This window comes from Notolabrus celidotus, chromosome 22 (genome assembly GCF_009762535.1).
Source record: "Notolabrus celidotus isolate fNotCel1 chromosome 22, fNotCel1.pri, whole genome shotgun sequence".
Lineage (NCBI taxonomy): Eukaryota > Metazoa > Chordata > Actinopteri > Labriformes > Labridae > Notolabrus > Notolabrus celidotus.
The window spans coordinates 1,969,107-1,987,397 of record NC_048293.1 but is presented as its reverse complement, the minus strand read 5'-3'; the positions used below and the strand labels follow the sequence as shown (position 1 = coordinate 1,987,397).

The 18,291-nt window shown below is 41.0% G+C and overlaps 2 protein-coding genes and 1 long non-coding RNA gene across 3 annotated transcripts in view; 1 reads left to right on the top strand and 2 right to left on the bottom strand.

The window, feature by feature from the left end:
- Positions 1-18,291, top strand: part of kcnh5b (potassium voltage-gated channel, subfamily H (eag-related), member 5b) — a 307,105-nt gene that overhangs the window by 237,310 nt on the left and 51,504 nt on the right. The window lies entirely within an intron of this gene.
- LOC117806408 lies at positions 3,378-8,800 on the bottom strand. The gene is made up of 2 exons (XM_034675342.1): positions 6,429-8,800; positions 3,378-6,380 (listed from the first exon to the last, which is right to left on the bottom strand). The coding sequence occupies exons 1-2, from the start codon at positions 7,610-7,612 to the stop codon at positions 6,356-6,358; spliced, it is 1,209 nt and encodes a 402-aa protein (XP_034531233.1). The 5' UTR covers positions 7,613-8,800; the 3' UTR covers positions 3,378-6,355.
- Positions 3,378-9,019, bottom strand: LOC117806409. The gene is made up of 2 exons (XR_004629665.1): positions 8,450-9,019; positions 3,378-5,195 (listed from the first exon to the last, which is right to left on the bottom strand). It is a non-coding gene; the product is annotated as an uncharacterized LOC117806409 (long non-coding RNA).

The following is an 18,291-nucleotide window of genomic DNA, read 5'->3' as shown; positions in this document are numbered from 1 at the left end:
GAGAACAATCTGAAAAAAGTAGAATGTGAGAAAATTGTCTGAAAATGAAAGGTTAGATAGAGGAACTGACAGTAATTGCAGTGCTCTGTGGATGGTCTTTTCTCTTCTTCCTTCAGTGTTTTCGTTTGTGCGTGCACTTTCTCGCCCTCACACCACACTGATGCTGCTGCTGCTGATGTTGTAATCCGTGTGTTGTCAGAAGCTCTTCTTAACAGGCCGCTGGTTAGTGGCTCACTCAGGGCAGAACTTCCCAAAAGCTCCATCCTCACTCTGCACACTCGCAGCGGAACAAAGCTAACATGATAATTAATTGATCGCCGTGAGGAGGTAGTTTCTGCAGTGAAGAAGCTCTTCCCTCATGCTCAGATGCAGGATGTTTACATGTATCAGGCCCAGATTTACATCAGTGGGTGTGCCTGTGTACTGTAGATAACCTATACATTGAAATGCAGCCTTCATTGATCTCTTTTAATTGTTTTCTCCTCGATCGATGTGTGCAGTGGATCTTTTTTCCTCTGTGGGTTTCAGTTCTTTTATCAGTATGTTAAAGGGGACATATCACGCTTTTTTCATCAATATATATTGGTCTAAGAGGTCCCCAAAACATGTCTTTAAAGTTTATGCTCAAAAAAACACTTTGAAATCAGATTTTGGCATGCCTGAAAAGCCCTCTTCTTCAGTCCTGCTCAGAACACTCTGTTTTCTCTCTGACCACGCCCCCTCAGGAAGTGGATGTGCCTCGGCTGTCCAGCACGTTGATCTAATGTTAACATGTTGGCTGAATATACACGGCTGCTCAGAGATCACGTTACTTCAACCCTCTGAATCTGATCCTGACGGAGAGGCGCCTGTAGCAGAACCTTTCTGAACGATTGGTCACAGATTTAGTGTTTCTTGTTGTTTTATTTATCAGTATGTAGACGTGTGTCTTGGTACACAGCTACGAACATGTAGCTATGTGGCTATGCTAACTAGCGCTAGCACTTATCCATGACAAATAAAAATCATCCACTAGATCTTTAAATCTGCAGACGTGGGGAGTAAAACCGACCTCTACCAGAAAGGCAGCGGGACCTTTCTGAAGGATTGGTCACAGATTTAGTGTTTCTTGTTGTTTTATTTGTCAGTATGTCGACATGTGTCTTGGTACACAGCTACAGCTACAGCTACAGCTATGAACATGTAGCTATGTGGCTATGCCAATTAGCGCTAGCACTTATCCATGATAAATAAAAATCATCCACTAGATCTTCAAATCTGCAGACGTGGGAGTAAAACCGACCTCTGCCAGAAAGGCAGCAGGACCTTTCTGAAGGATTGGTCACAGATTTAGTGTTTCTTGTTGTTTTATTTGTCAGTATGTTGACGTGTGTCTTGGTACACAGCTACAGCTATGACATGTAGCTATGTAGCTATGCTAACTAGCGCTAGCACTTATCCATGATAAATAAAAATCATCCACTAGATCTTCAAATCTGCAGACGTGGGGAGTAAAACCGACCTCTGTGTTTATTAAGACAGCCTACAACTAGCATGCCTCCCTCCTAAGCTCCTTGTTAGCACACGTGTGCAGGTAATGAAAAACGGAGGAGGGATTCAGTATTATTTTATACAGTCTATGGGCTGAACAAGCTCCGAGCTCTGACTCCGTGACAGACCGGATATTGTTGTTACGTAACAAAAACACTGAAGTCTGAAACGGCTGGTTTCACACACATTTACAGAAAGGTGGAGAAATCAGAACAGGGGCAGAATGGATTTTTTTCATTCTCGGGGGGTTTGTAGACATGCCAGGGTCACATATTTCAGGTAGAGAACCATTAAAAAGTCAATTTTGCATGATATGTCACCTTTAACAAAGAGTCAGTCTAGCACTCCATACCCATACTTTATTTTTAGATACTTTCTATTTCACAACAACAAAAATTGATTACAAAGTAAAACCTACTGCTTGAATAGACTTGGGTCTTTTCAAAGAGTTGATGAGTTTTAGCATCCTTACAGTGTTCATGTATTGTTCCCATGTAAATAATTGAAGAGCCTCCTTCAGCCACAAACTCAAGGGAGACAAATAAATGTACATTATTCAATCAATCAATCAATCAAGCTTTATTTATAGAGCACCTTTCATACAAATAAAATGCAAACCAAAGTGCTTTACAGCGATTGAAAACAAGAAAGAAGCAGAAATGAAACAATGCTAAGACATTTTAGTGGAAGATAATAATAATGATAATAATAAAACTAATGAAAATACAAATTAAAAATAAGAACAACATCAAAATAAAATAAAATAGAGACTAATGCACACCAAAATAAAATATGTGTAATTAAAATAAGTTAAAGCATCAAAATTAAGAATAAAAATAGTTAAAATAAATATATTTAAAAGGTAAGGATAAGAGTTGAAAAATAAAACTAAGGCTGAAAAATATCAATAAAACTGAGTAGATAAATAACATTAAATAAATGAATGAATAAATACATAAAAATAGAATAAGATAACAGTTAAAATTACTAAAATAATAAAGCAACATTTAAATCAGTATTATAGTAAAAGGTAGGTAATAAAATTGTTAAACCCTACATAAAAGCCAGACTGAATAAATGTGTTTTTAGTTTACGTTTAAAAGTCTCAATATCTCCATCAGCTCCTCTCAGATCCTCCGGAAGGCTGTTCCATAGTTTGGGAGCGTAGTGGCTGAAAGCAGCGTCACCAAATGTTTTAGTTCTGCTCTTAAGAACAGCTAAAAGAGAGGAGCCGGAGGATCTGAGAGACCTACCTGGTTTATATACTAAAAGCATCTCTGAGATGTAGTCTGGTGCAAGGCCATGCAGTGCCTTAAAAACTAGTAAAATAATTTTAAAATCAATACGAAAAGCAACAGGCAGCCAATGTAAAGATTTTAAAATAGGCGTAATGTTATTAAAATAACAACCAGGGGAGGAAATATAGAAATACATATATGGATGAATATATGTCTGTATAAGTGTATTTTTCAGTCTTAAAAGTAGCATCACTAACCAAAAAAACACACTGTTTCTCTTCATGATGCTATATAAAGTGTTTTTATAACACACACATAAACACACAAACACCAAGAGGACTTCTGTGTTTTCTTAGCTGCACTTAAAACCTATGTATCTACTGCTCTATAAGGCTTCTGTTATTTTAAATATATCCTAGCTCTGTACCAACACATAATACAGGCCTACATTAGTGTTAACATCATTTTATTAACAATACGAATAAATACATAAAAGTAAATAAATGTACCAGATTTAGTTCAGCAACTTTTGTTTCTATATTTGTGTCTGTCACACTGAGTGTCAGGTCCAAGAATCGTCACAGCAGAGTCAAGGAACACACGGACAACTTTTTCAGCTATTAGCTCGCTTTTGCAAAAGGGAAGACTGATCCAATGTTCACCACAAAGCGTGGTCGATCATCTTCAAAGTCTCCTCTGTTGCTCAGCTGTTTTATTGAAAGCATAGGCGTGATCGTATTACAAAGGGCGTGATAATATTTCATTGGGTTTGCACAAAAATCAGTCACAAGTTGCTGGGCAGAATCACCTTGAAGATGTTTCTCTCAATGTGCTGCTACCTCTTATCATATCCTGAAAGAACACAAAGTGCTGGCAGATGATAAGAAGTTTGCACAGTTCTCACATTTCCCTCCTGTTTATCATTTGACAGCATTTTCATCAGTACCATGTTACTTGCTCTTCACATTTTCAACATGAACATCATTATGCATGTCTCTTTTACACAGTATCCTCATCATAAGGATCAGGTCATCATACTTGTCAACATTGTTAACATTCAGTGGAACATAGCTGTGATTCTGTACCAGCATCTGATATTGAAGGAAAGAAGCACTCACAGTGCGCATAACCATACTGCGAAGACATGGTAAAACACACATAAACAGTACAAAAAATAATGCCAAAATGATCAGAAGGGGTGTAACAGTTTTCAATAATACTTGCCACCAGGAGCCCTGTGTCAACCAGTCCAACAGTCCCGTGGTCGAGGCTCCCGGGGTGTGATCCTCAACATACCTTTGTAGGGCAGTGAGATTCTGTAGAGCCCGGTATATGGCTCCACCATCAGGGTGGGTGATCTTGTCTGTCTGTTTCAACTAACATTGTCCTGCTGTCTGATTCTTCCAACAGGCATTGAACAGGCAGGTAGAATTTGTTAAACAGTTTAGCAGCCATCACACATTTGTTGCAGGCAGTGTAATTAGTCATAGGACAGAATGAAACAATCTGATTGCACAGATGTGAGGGTGTGATACCTAGTTCTTCACTTCCATTTCCGACCACACACCAAGGGAAACTTCCTTTGTCCAGGTGATGAATGTAGACCACACCTGGCACCGATTAAGGGTTTTCTGTCTGTGGCCAGTCGAGGACATCTCTTACAGCAGAACAGTTGAAACCAGTTAGTACCTTACCCTGCTGGACTTGGGCATGGTTCATCGGTACACTGTAGTTAGCTTGAGATAGGCTGGTGTTTCCAGGGTGCGTGCTCAGTCCCATGAGGCAGAGGGTCTTGTTGCTGGACACGTTGTATGGCCAAAATCCTGCATTCACTCCGGAGCTAGGTAGATGGGTACACACATAGCAGTTAGACATGTTCTGATTCTTTGCAGTGTAATTTGCATACTTCCACCATTCATTTACTGCATAAGAATGGGGAATGACTGGATTGGCTCTCTTTTCAACTGATCATTTTACATCTTGTAGGAGCCACCAAACTGTTCCTCCAAATAGGAAAATGATCACGACAGCTACAGCACGGCATCCTTCAGCACACTGACGACGACAGCGCCTCCGCTGGTCCGTCTCAGTTGCCGGGGACATTGCTGCTACACTGCAGAGCCACCAGAAGCGCTCCGTCTAATTGAGTAGGGATCTGTTGTTTTCTTCACAACCATTGAGACGAATCACCACTATAAAGTAACCCCCCTTTGTAGGTTGACTTTCCCCCTACTCGTCCGGAGGCTCCAGCACTCTCTGCAGCTTACAGTGGCTGAGGTGAATCCAACTGGGTCTTCCAGCGATCTTTACTGCGGTGGGTGTTGTCAGGAGCACCTGGTATGGCCTGTCCCACCTTGGGCTGGACCAACACTTCCTTTTGATGACCTTAACGAACACCCAATCTCCCGGCTTCACGGTCTTCCAGGCCTGTGGGAGAAAAGAATCAGGAGGCAGTAAATTTGCTTCAGTAACAGTTTTATCTGTGATGACTTTTCTCATGTAGTCTGCCAAGGTATGTTCTTCTTGTGACTTATCTACATCTTCTGTATAGATAGGTAGTCTATATGATCTTCCATACAAGATCTCAAATGGGCTCAGACCTTTATCTGTGGGAACTATTCTCACATACTGTATAGTTTCACTAGGTCTAAACATTCTGGCCAAGGGCGGCCTGTCTCTTCCATGCATTTTTTCAGTCTGCCTTTTACTGTGCCATTTGTTCTCTCCACTAACCCTGCACTCTGGGGGTGGTAAGCACAGTGATGTTTCAGGTTTATTTTCAGGTTTTCTGCCATTTTATTTACAACACTATTTACAAAATGTGGACCATTGTCGCTATAAATGGTCTCAGGAATTCCATAACATGGAACAATGTTCTTGCAAATTGCTTTTGCAACTGTCAAAGAGTCTGCATTCTTTGCTGGTATTATTTCTACCCATTTGGAGAAAGCATCGATCAGTACCAAACAGTACTTATAGGGACCATTCCAATTTAGCTCAATGAAATCCATATGGAGTGTTTGAAACGGGTATTGTGATTTGGGAATTTTTCCCCTTTTTGGTCTCAAATTCCCTTGTGGATTGTGTTTCATACAAACTTCACATGCTCTGCAGAAATTTTTTGAAAAGGTGTTAAATCCTATGGTATAAAAGTGTCTGTTTATTATTGATACCATCCCTCCTGTTGAGACATGGCAAGGCCCATGGCTCATTATAGCTGCTGCTTTGAAGAGCGAGCGGGGTAGGATGGGTTTGTTTTCCAAATGGTAGATATTTTCTTTTTCTTGTGCACCTAGTTTTATCCATGATTTTTTTTTTTTTTAGAGAGAAAAATCTTTGATTGTCACTGGAGTGGGAGTTCGTGTACTCCAGGAATCATTTTCATGCAGCAGGTTATACGTTTCCGGTACAACCCAGTGCTTGGACTGTATGCCCATCCGTCATCTCCCACCCTCCCAAAGTCTTCAGCGTTGTTTCCCTTTTTAGCTATGGGGCCTGAATCTCGCCATTTTAGTTCTGTGGCTTTGGGGAGAGAGAGATGAGGGTCTGTAGGTAACCAGAATAGTGATCTCACATTCAAAGGTAATTCAACAGAAAATACCGCGGTTGATTTCCCGTCTGAGTAGAGATAACAGGTCCAGATTGGTACCTATGTGTGTTGGAAAAGCTTTTCTTGGTATTTGATCTCTGTTTTGGTAACCACCCCGTCCCATCCCGCGATATTCTCCCCTACTTCTGTTGTGGTCAAGGTTGGGAGGGCGACGACCTCCTTGGTAATATATCTCATTTTGTTCACTTTCCCAATGAACATCTGCATCTGTTAAAAACACACCTCCATCATCAGTGGGACCCTTCTTTCTTTGTTTGTTCAGAAATTTCTCTGCATGACGAGCATACTGAATGATTTGGTCTGGGCTATGTGTTTCATGCTCTATGTCATGCTTTCTCACCCAGTACGAAATGTCTGGTAAGAAATTGTTTAGCAGCATGTTTTTTAACTGTTGCTGGTAGGGTCCTGCTGGGGCTAGATCATGTGGAATACCACTATGTACACGAAATTCTTTTTCAAATCTGTTTCTAAACTCATCAACAGGTTCTCCGGCTTTTTGTTTAACACCAGAGAGGGTCACATAGTTTGCTCTATGCATCAGTGCTAATCTAGCTCTAGCCAACACTCCATCTACTGCTGCTTTGTACTCTCCGTCGGGCAGAGGGCCTGCGTCTAGATAAGGAAAAATTTGTCCTTGAGCTTTTCTTCCCGTATAATTCCCTTGAACCCTCCCCCAATTTTTCCCAAGAGAGGACTGAAAGGCTTGTCCTGTTTCATGGCCATTTAGGCGATAAGAATTTAGGAGTTGCATGAAATCAACTGCCCACACTTCTACATCTTCATCTGGTGATGTTAACCCTTTCACTGCTTTTTCTGCTTCCTCTAAAGTCCAGGGTCTGAACACATAGAGGAACCTAGGCTGGTTGGCGTCATGTTCATCTGCAGCAGGGTTTGGTACCTGTACTAAGGGAAATTGCTCTGCAATATTAGGATTATGTTTCCAAGGCGAATATTTATCTGGTGGGTGTATCGTGCCACGGTCTCTGAGATTCATGCCTTGATTGTTTTGGGTCAGATCTGGGTACATTCTCTGTGCATTAGGTAATCGAGGGGGAGGTGTAGTGGGCACTGGGGCCTGAGCACCCCCCGCAGCTCCCTCTGGGGCCTGCGCTGGTGGGAGTAAACCCTGGCCTTCTGGCTGAATTGCTGGACCAGGAGGAGGCCCAGGGTCAGCTATCTGCTGGCGTCTTCTACGTCTCCCTTGTCCTTCATTATCCTCCTGTCTCACAAACATTACTCTGGTCCCTTTTCCTTTTCTAATCCCTTTCCTCCTTTTGTGACTTTCTGTGAGCCACACTTTAGCTGCCGCGAGCTCTTTCTCCTTTTTTTTCTTTGCGTTTCCCTTCTTTGTGGCCACACTAACCTGTAACTTTCTGACAACATCCTCTAAATCTTCAACTTTTAACTTTCCAGAAACTCCATATTTAGTTTTCCTATTTATTCATATGTCCTGCTATGCCTTTTTTCATCTACATGCAGCATATACTTCTGATCTCCTGTTACCTCCGGGCCCTTGGAGGATTTACAACAGCCACAACAACTGCAACAGTTTCCCATTATGACAATGTGTTTGCTTAATCCAGAGGTTCTGCAAACTACTTCAACAGACTACTGATTTATGTTATCACCGTTAGGTTTCCATCAGTACTGCTGCTTCATTTGCAAAACGTAGCATTCATGTCTCAACTCTCACACACACATACATACAAGTGATCACTATTTAGACTTTGTCTCGTCTAAATCTTCCAAGTTTTACTTTTAAACTTAGGATACCTTTTATTTAGCTAAATCTTCCAAGTTACTCTGAACTTAGGATACCTTTTATTTAGACCTTGTATCGTCTAAATCTTCCAAGTTTATTTCTAAACTTAGGATACCTTTTATTTAGACCTTGTATTGTCTAAATCTTCCAAGTTTATTTGTAAACTTAGGATACCTTTTATTTAGCTAAATCTTCCAAGTTTATTTGTACTTAGGATACCTTTTTTTTAAATCATCCGAGTTTACTCTGAACTCAGGAGGCTAACTTCTCGCCTTTTTTCACACATCACTTTATGTGTCATATACTCACTTTGAGTATTTCCCGTCCGGTTTCGTTGACTCCTGTGGACGCTTCGGATCCCGTCAATCCAGTCCTGTCGAGTGGAGGAGACTCCTAATTGCCGGCCTGGCGGGGAACATCACCTCCCAGGGCTTTGATTCAGCTCTGTCCTATGCAGGCTGGCCGTCGACGGGCTTCAGCTGGTCTCCTCCTCAAGTCAGGAAATGGGTATGTTGGGATCCGGGTCACGGCACCAAGAAATGTCAGGTCCAAGAATCGTCACAGCAGAGTCAAGGAACACACGGACAACTTTTTCAGCTATTAGCTCGCTTTTGCAAAAGGGAAGACTGATCCAATGTTCACCACAAAGCGTGGTCGATCATCTTCAAAGTCTCCTCTGTTGCTCAGCTGTTTTATTGAAAGCATAGGCGTGATCGTATTACAAAGGGCGTGATAATATTTCATTGGGTTTGCACAAAAATCAGTCACAAGTTGCTGGGCAGAATCACCTTGAAGATGTTTCTCTCAATGTGCTGCTACCTCTTATCATATCCTGAAAGAACACAAAGTGCTGGCAGATGATAAGAAGTTTGCACAGTTCTCACACTGAGCCTGAAGCTGAAGACCTTCTGGGACATTCTATATTAATCCAAGGCCTTCGGGGCATTTAGTCCACACTCTGGTACCATCTAAAGTAGGCTGCAGCCTTGTTTGGCGGCTGGGTTAGCTCCAACTTTCCAGGACTAAAAATAGAAAGCAAAACGTAACCACAGGCTAGCTGGCATGTCGTAAAAGAAGGCTAAATAAAAGCTGCAGGCTAAGTGTTAGCTCACAAAACAGGGCGTCCACAGGCTATGGAAACAATTAGCACACTTGTTACACAATCACAGTAATTAGTGGGTCTCTCCACAGCCTGAGAAAAGCCTGTTACCATCTTCTATCACCTGCTTATCTGTAGAGATGGGTCAGCTGCTGACGTAGCATTTTGATAGACATACCTGCTACAGTGAGTTAAAGTAAGGAAGATCCAAGTGTGACCAAACTATTAGGGGTGCAACGATACACAGAATTCACGGTTTGGTTTGGTTAGATACATTTTTGTCACGGTTCGATACGTTTTCGATACAGAAAAAGAGAAATGTCCATGTCTTTTTTTACTTGGAGTTTATTAAAATTACCAACATTTGTTTCAGCTCAAAAGCACAGATTTTAAATGAAATTAAATGTATCAGGGGCAGCTATACCTGACACATGCTCTGCTGTTGTGTGTGTGTGTATGTATGTGTGTGTGTGTCTGTGTCTGTCTGCGATACAGAGAGCAGAGGAGAATTGTGAACGCGTGACCATGTAGAGACAGAAATGACATCCCGTCATGTAAATGACATATTAGGATATTTAGTCTGTTAAATAAAAGAACAAGGTTTAGACCTGATCTATGAGAGAGGGAACCTTAAATCACTTCTGCTTTGACTTCCAAGGGGGGGCAGGACCCGGCTGGTGCGCCCCCCCCATATAACTGCAGGGAAAACACTGTCCGGTATCAGGCTGAAGTCTTACACAGCATGCAGTATAAGACCAGAAGTAATGCATGTTTGCACTTTAAAACCACATCACCCGGTCTAGCATCACTACAGGACCATGGAACAACTCTGCTCTGCAACCAAAGAGGACACTGGTGCTTCCCTCTAGTGTGGGCGCGCTCACACACACATATGTGAACATATGAACCCAGCAGACTGTCGTATGGTGAAATATAGATTTCCATATGAAGCACAGTTAAAACAAACGTGACCAGCTTGGACTGAATGAATGTGGGATGAGTGCGCAGTTCAGTGGACCTGCTCTCCACAATGCAGCCCAGAGGAGTCAGCGCAGATCCACTGAACTTTCAGCACAGAGCGCCTCATCAGAAGTTGATCAAATAAATATTAAATTGTGTATCGTTCGGTTCATAGGGCGTACCGAACCGTGACCACTGTATCAAACGGTTTAATATAGATACACATATTGTTGCACCCCTGCAAACTACTACTTGAGACAAATTGTTTGTATTTCTTTTTTTATTTATAATTTTTTCTTAATTTTGAACAGATATGTAAACACACAAACACAAATATGTACATCCCAAACATCCCCCAAACCACCTGACACCCAGGAGGTTGTAAAACAGACAGGAAAATGACAAATAAAGGTAAAAACATTTTTGTTTTAATAATAATAATAATAATAATAATAATAATAATAATAATAATAATAATAATAATAGCAGAAAATAAATGAAAAAATTGTCAATAACAATAAATACATAGAATAAAGTAAATACAATTTTTTTTTTTTTTTTATTACACAAAATTATAATACAACAACACAACTCTGACTGGACAAGGTCTAAACAAACAAACAAATATACATACAAACAAATAAACTTGATAACCTACAACAGGACAAGACATGGGAGCAAGGGGTGGAGCGTAAATATTGTTCAGTGTATAGATAATGAAAATTGAAAAATAAATAAATAAATAAAATGTATACATTCATGTTCATTCAAGAATTCATGGGGTTTAAAACTCAGGTCAAGTATCAATAGGAGCCATCAAGGTCTTTTATCCATCACTGATAAAATAAAATTCAAAGAGCCTCTGTGGCCACTGCCTGGATCTACAAGTGCTGATGCTGCTTGCTCCATAGATATCAGTTCTAAATAATCTTTAAGCCAGCTGTCTACAGTCATGGCCAAAAGTTTTGAGAATGACACAACTATTAATTTTCACAAAGTCTGCTGTTTCAGTTTTTATAATGGTAATTTGCATATACTCCAGAATGTTATGAGGAGTGATCAGCTCAACTGCAATTAATTGCAAAGTCCCTCTTTGCCTTGAAAATGAACTTTATCACCAAAAACACATTTCCACTGCATTTCAGCCCTGCCACAAAAGGACCAGCTAACATCATTTCAATGACACACAGGTGTCACACACATTAACACAGGTGTGGGTGTTGATGAGGACAAGGCTGGCGATCAATCTGTCATGATTGAGTGACTGGACACTTTAAAAGGAAGATGGTGCATGACACCATTGTTCCTCATCTGTTAGCCATGGTTACCTGCAAGGAAACACGTGCAGCCATCATTGCATTGTACAAAAAGGGCCTAACAGGGAAGTTTATAGCAGCGAGTAAGATTGCACCTCAGTCAACCATCTATCGAATTATCAAGAACTTCAAGGAGAGAGGCTCAATTGTTGCCAAACAGGCTCCAGGGCGCCCAAGAAAGTCCAGCAAGCGCCAGGACCGTCTCCTGAAGGTGTTACAGCTGCGGGATCGGGCCACCACCAGTGCAGAGCTTGCTCAGGAATGGCAGCAGGCAGGTGTGAGTGCATCTGCACGCACAGTGAGGCGAAGACTTTTGGAGGAAGGCCTGGTGTCAAGGAGGGCAGCAAAGAAGCCACTTCTCTCCAGTAAAAACATCAGGGACAGACTGATATTCTGCAGAAGGTACAGGGACTGGACTGCTGAGGACTGGGGTAAAGTCATTTTCTCTGATGAATCCCCTTTCCGATTGTTTGGGGCGTCTGGAGGAAGGCTTGTTCGGAGAAGACGAGGTGAGCGCTACCATCAGTCCTGTCTCTTGCCAACAGTGAAGCATCCTGAGACCATTCATGTGTGGGGTTGCTTTTCGGTCAAGGGAGTGGGCTCTCTCACAATCTTGCCTAAAAACACAGCCATGAATAAAGAATGGTACCAGAACGTCCTCCGAGAGCAACTTCTCCCAACCATCCAAGGGCAGTTTGGTGATGAAGAATGCCTTTTCCAGCATGATGGAGCACCTTGCCATAAAGCAAAAGTCAGAACAAAATGGCTCGGGGAACAAAACATTAAGATTTTGGGCCCTTGGCCAGGAAACTCCCCAGATCTTAATCCCATTGAGAACTTGTGGTCAATCCTCAAGAGGCAGGTGGACAATCAAAAACCCACAAATTCTGACAAACTCTAAGAATTGATTATGCAAGAATGGACTGCCATCAGTCAGGATTTGGTCCAGAAGTTGATTGACAGCATGCCAGGGAGAATTGCAGAGGTCTTGAAAAAGAAGGGTCAACACTGCAAATATTGACTTATTGCATGAATTCTGTGTAATTCTCAATAAAAGCTTTTGATACTTATGAAATGCTTCTAATTGTATTTCATTATACCATAGAAACATCTGACAAAAACACCTAAAAACCCTGAAGCAGCAGACTTTGTGAAAATGTAATATTTGTGTCATTCTCAAAACTTTTGGCCATGACTGTATATCAAAACATTTTGCCTTTCTTACCTTCCAATTCATTAAAATTGTCCGTTTTACAGATAGAAATGCTAACGTGATCAAGTGTTGTAATTCTCTGGATGTTATTCCATCTATCTTGTTTCCCAGTAGGGCCACTGTAGGACATAATGATATATTGACAAATAATGATATAAATACAAATAAATTAATTAATAAAAACAGGAGTGTAATGACATGGGGATAAGAATTCAATTCTTATTCCCACACATAAAATACAAAGCAAAAAGCTTCAGGAGACTCAACATTATGGTAATTCAGTCCCTCCAGGAAGTTGCGATTTGGCGATCGCAACTATCAACGCAAATTCAACCAATCAGCGCGATTTTTTCGCGGCCCTGCAATTTTATACAATCAGCGCAACTTTCCTGCAAATTTGACCAATTACCTTAATCTCAGCCCCTGTACGTCATCAGTTTTGTCATCAATTTGACTTCCTTGGAACATAAACGTAAGTCCTCACTTGATCGGCACTTTTCAAAACACGCAGGACAGCAGGCAGGACAAGTGACCATGACAACGTTGCTATTTATAGATACTAGAGTAATTATTTGAGGGGCTCAGTGTTAGCTTGGTCTCTACCTGCAGCAGGTGTGCTTTATGAACCAGCTCTCCTCACCTCCATGCATCTGTCTCATCTTCATTGATGATTTTTACCTCCCGGTGTGTGTTAGTGACAAAAACACAACCGGGGGGACGTTTTTGCCGTGGTTACCGTAAAAAGCTCTGCATCTACAGCTTGATTTAATCCAGTTTGGTGAAACATCAGACACATTCAGTAAGTTTTGATCAACTCCTCGTCATCAAAGATTCAGATTCGTTTCAGAGTGCCGTGAACTGACTGTCTGTGCCTCTGTCACTGCGAGGTGCATTCAGGGACCGTCGTAAATGTGCAATACAGCCCTTTCATGGCAATTTTCTGAGAATCAAATGAATCAAAATACAGTCACAGTGGCCACATCAAGAATGTGTTCTAAAAACAACTGTAATTAAGTGTATTTACTCGCCCCTGAGATGTTATTGGGGGGAAAAAAGAAAAAAAAAATTGCAACTTTCACCGCAATTTTTTCATAAAGCTGTCGCAAATTCAGGCTTTTTGGGACGCAACAATCACAAACAAATCCCGTGAAATCCTGGAGGGACTGGTAATTGTGAAAAAGGAACAGTGAGAGTAAGATCTATAAAGGAGTCCCAGGTAGTGGTGAATTTCTGACAGGACTTGCTTCTGTTGTATCTGAGTTTTTCAAGAGGAACTAATGACAACATTTATTTGATGCAGCTAATAAATGATGGGGGTTTGTCTTTGTTTGTTTGTATTTCTGTACTTGTCACTTATTGACCACATAGACACCAATATATATATTTACATTTTGGCTAAGTATGCCTACTTGTTGTCCTTTGTTCTCTAATGTTAGCATGCTTATACGTAGCCTGTTAAAATGCTCACTTTGAGGGTTTAGCACAGTATTTGTGGCATGTTAGCATGCTAATGTAAGTGTGTTACCAACCCAGGTGCACACCTTCTAGTGTTTTTATTCAGATTTATAAATCTACTTTGCTTATGTATTATGTAATGTGGCTTCAGCTAGCATGTTGGCTGGAATTCAGGAATAAGCAGCAGAGGTGTGCTACCATGAAGTGCATTGGAAATTTGGACTAGTTGGTGACACCAGATGAAAAGTCAGAACTTTAACCAAAACATCAGGGTTCATCCTCTGAGAAACATGAATGTCTGAACGAAATAATGTAAAATCTATTTCCTGTTTGAGAAGATTTGAAACAAAAGAGCTGGACTGAAAGGCAAATCAACATTACCAGAGATCACTGCTGTGTGTGTGTGTGTGTGTGTGTGTGTGTGTGTGTGTGTGTGTGTGTGTAGACTTTACCCTCTGTCTGATACTAATTTCCCTCACTCCAAATACTGATCATTTGTGGCATCCACAAATCCATACATGACATTCTTCTCTGCTGCAGCTCAAAACAGCTCTCAGCAGGACACCTTCCTGAAGAGGCTGGAAATTTAATAATACATTATCCTGAATATGTGCTCACAGGGGTGTGTCCCTCAAAGCTGAAAAGAAGTGCTGTGCGTGCATTCAGGCATACAGTGCGTGTCAGTGTTTGAAACACGGTTGTGGGTGAGGTATGTGTGTGGAAGGCATGTTTCAAAGATGATGGTGAAACCAACTTGGAATGGAAACAATAATTTCTCAAATAAATGCTGACCAGTCACCAGCAGTGGACAGAAGATTAGAGGAGGAATACAACACAGAAAGAAGCGAGGGATGTTAAAACACACAAAGAGCTGAGAGAAAGAGACATCGACCAAATTGAAGAAAACAGATATGAAGCAACAACAAACCTCAGCAAAGTATGGGCTTCAGCAGCATTACAGGACTGGTTAAGGAAGAACATTAATGTCATTTACAACAATTAAGAAGGCTGATGTGAAGTTTTGATGTAATGTTAATTGGACATGCAAGTAGCCTGATAAGAACACCCCTTCTTAGGAATCGCTACCACCCTTGCTGCACTTCTGGGTCTTCTATTCGATGCATCAAGACGCTGAATTTCACCTCGGTAGAAATAGAGATGATTGTTGCAGAGGTTGAGGCAAGAAAGCCAACACTTTTCTGAAGCGTGTCAGCAGGAGTCACCATGACAGTAAAAAATAAAGCCTGGGTTTCTATGACTGAGGCTGTTAATGGAAACTGGAGGAGGACAAGGACCACCTGATCTGACAGCTCAGGATTAAAGAATGCCTGCGATTATTGGAGACACCTGCATATCAGGAATATGTTCCCGAAATGAGGGATAAAGAGATGATGTTCAACCGTCGCCTAATAGAGAGACTTAAGCTAAATATAACATACAATATGCTCACCGACTAGCCATCCTTTTCTTAGAGCAGGGGTTCCCCCCCTGGGGGGTCACAAGACACAAATAGGGGGTTGTGAGATGTCTTCCAGAATGATTTTTTTTAAAGTTGTCTAAAATAGTACATTTTATCCATTATAATAAAAAGTATTGACAAAAATAGTAGCTAACCTTGAAATAAAACCATGAAAATAGATAGATAGATCTTTATTTGTCCTTAAAAGGAGATTTGTTGCCATCGTCTGTACAGGAATACATGTATGAACAAAATAAACACTAAACATCCACCCAGCCTCTCAGCAATGGTGCACCTCATCCCACATATATACACACCAGACATCTATGAACACACTAGACACATATGAACACACTAGACACATATGAACACACAGGACACATATAAACACACCGGACACATATAAACACACTGGACACATATAAACACACTGGACACATATAAACACACCGAAAACATATAGACACACCGGACACATATAAACACACCGGACACATATAAACACATCGAACACCCATGAACACACTGGACACATATAAACACACCGGACACATATAAACACACCATACACATATAAACACACCGAACACATATGAACACACAGGACACATATGAACACACAGGGCACATATAAACACACCGAACACATATAGACACACCTGACACATATAGACACACCGGACACATATAAACACACCGGACACATATAAACACACCGAACACATATAGACACACCGGACACATATAGACACACCGGACACATATAAACACACAGGACACATATATGTACACCTGACACATATGAACACACAGGACACATACAAACACACCGGACACATATAAACACACAGGACACATATATGCACACCTGACACATATAAACACACCGGACACATATAAACACACTGGACACATATGAACACACCGAAAACATATAGACACACCGGACACATATAAACACACCGGACACATATAAACACATCCAACACCCATGAACACACTGGACACATATAAACACACCGGACACATATAAACACACCATACACATATAAACACACCGAACACATATGAACACAGGAAACGTATGAACACACAGGACAAATATAAACACACCGAACACATATAGACACACCGGACACATATAGACACACCGGACACATATAAACACACAGGACACATATATGCACACCTGACACATTTATACACACCGGACACATATAACACATATAAACACACCGGACACATTACAGTGGCATTCTATTTAGCAGTGCAATGGCTCGCCTACAGTAAGGGGATCTGTATCTGTAACATAGAAAATGTGATGAGTTTTCTGCCTTTCTTTTTGCCAGATGACTAAATGACAGTATGTGTTTACATTTTCGGAGAAAGTTGGTTGTCATCATTTGTGAGTACGCATGCTCTGAGAAAGTTCTAAATTTGTTCGCAGTGTAAGAACAAATTCAAGTAAGAATATATTGATGAATCCCAGATTTGTGCTACAAATGTGTGTACGCACAGTTTAAGCACGTATTCGTGCGTACGCACAGTTAGTGAATGAGGCCCATTAAACCTTCCATTGAGCATTTCCTGATCCCCCTCTCCTCGAACCGTGCACCCTCTTGTCCAATTGTAGTTCCTTCAGGCTCTGTCAAACCAAGATGGTGGCGGCCATTTCTCCAAACTTGAGCTCTCAAAACAGTAGTTCACAAACCAATGGTTGAATTCACAGCAGCATCGATGACTTCAGTTTTTGTAGAGAATAGATTACGTATGTTGGCAGCGGCAAACAAAGATAATTTATTGTTTAATTTGGAGTTGTTGTTTTTTTAATTTTTTGAAATGAGCAGGGCAGTGTTTAAAAGTACGCTGTTAATCAATACAGACGGCTTGAAAATTAAAGCTCAGGAGTCCAAACTTTTATTTAGTCTTGCATCAGTGCTTTATTTCATTTTCTGAACGCACTCATGTTATTCCACATTAATAGATTAAAAATGCCACTGGCTTCTAGTTTTAATATTTCTTAAAGCTCAGAATGATTCCCATAAATACATTACAATAAAGGAATCAGTGGACTGTATTGTTGAATCAGATCCAAATGGGAAATCTGGGCGCAGACTCTGTGCACTCACCCAGCTGTATCTGTGTCGGCTGTTCATGCTTAAGGTTGTGTTTAAATGAATGTGAGCTTTCAAGCATATGAGAGACTTATATGCGCCTATAGGGGAGCACCTTTGTGCCACTGTGTGCTCACATGTGTGTATACATTAACTTGTATGTGTGTGAGTGTGTTAGTGCACGCGGTGTTTGGCTGCGGGGGGTCGGCAGGAGCTTTAGGGACGAGGTTCAGCAGGGAAGAGAACAAGTCATCCATGCACACAGTCTCATTTCCTCCATCCTCTCCCTCCTGTCTGGTAAATAATGAATGGCTGAACTTAAGAGGAAAAAGTAACCCATTTTTCCTCCTGTATTCGTCTCTCTGGAGAAGTGGAACCTGCATTAAAGAAACACGAAGGAGGATTTTTGTGGTGAAAGAAAGGAGGGAAAAAAAACCTAGCATGCTAAAAGCTGTGGATGCAGCTGAGTCCACGTTGTTCTTTGAACATTTTGTCTTTATGATGCAGCTGTGAAGACCGCTGATATCTTTGTGTG

Bases quoted from the DNA above. Each gene is read 5' to 3' on its own strand.
- LOC117806408 (XM_034675342.1), bottom strand. From the start codon at position 7,612: ATGTTTGTGAGACAGGAGGATAATGAAGGACAAGGGAGACGTAGAAGA. The intron at 6,381-6,428 runs AACACACATAGG...ACTCAGACGGGA, and splicing joins ATACCAAGAAAAGCTTTTCC to AATCAACCGCGGTATTTTCT.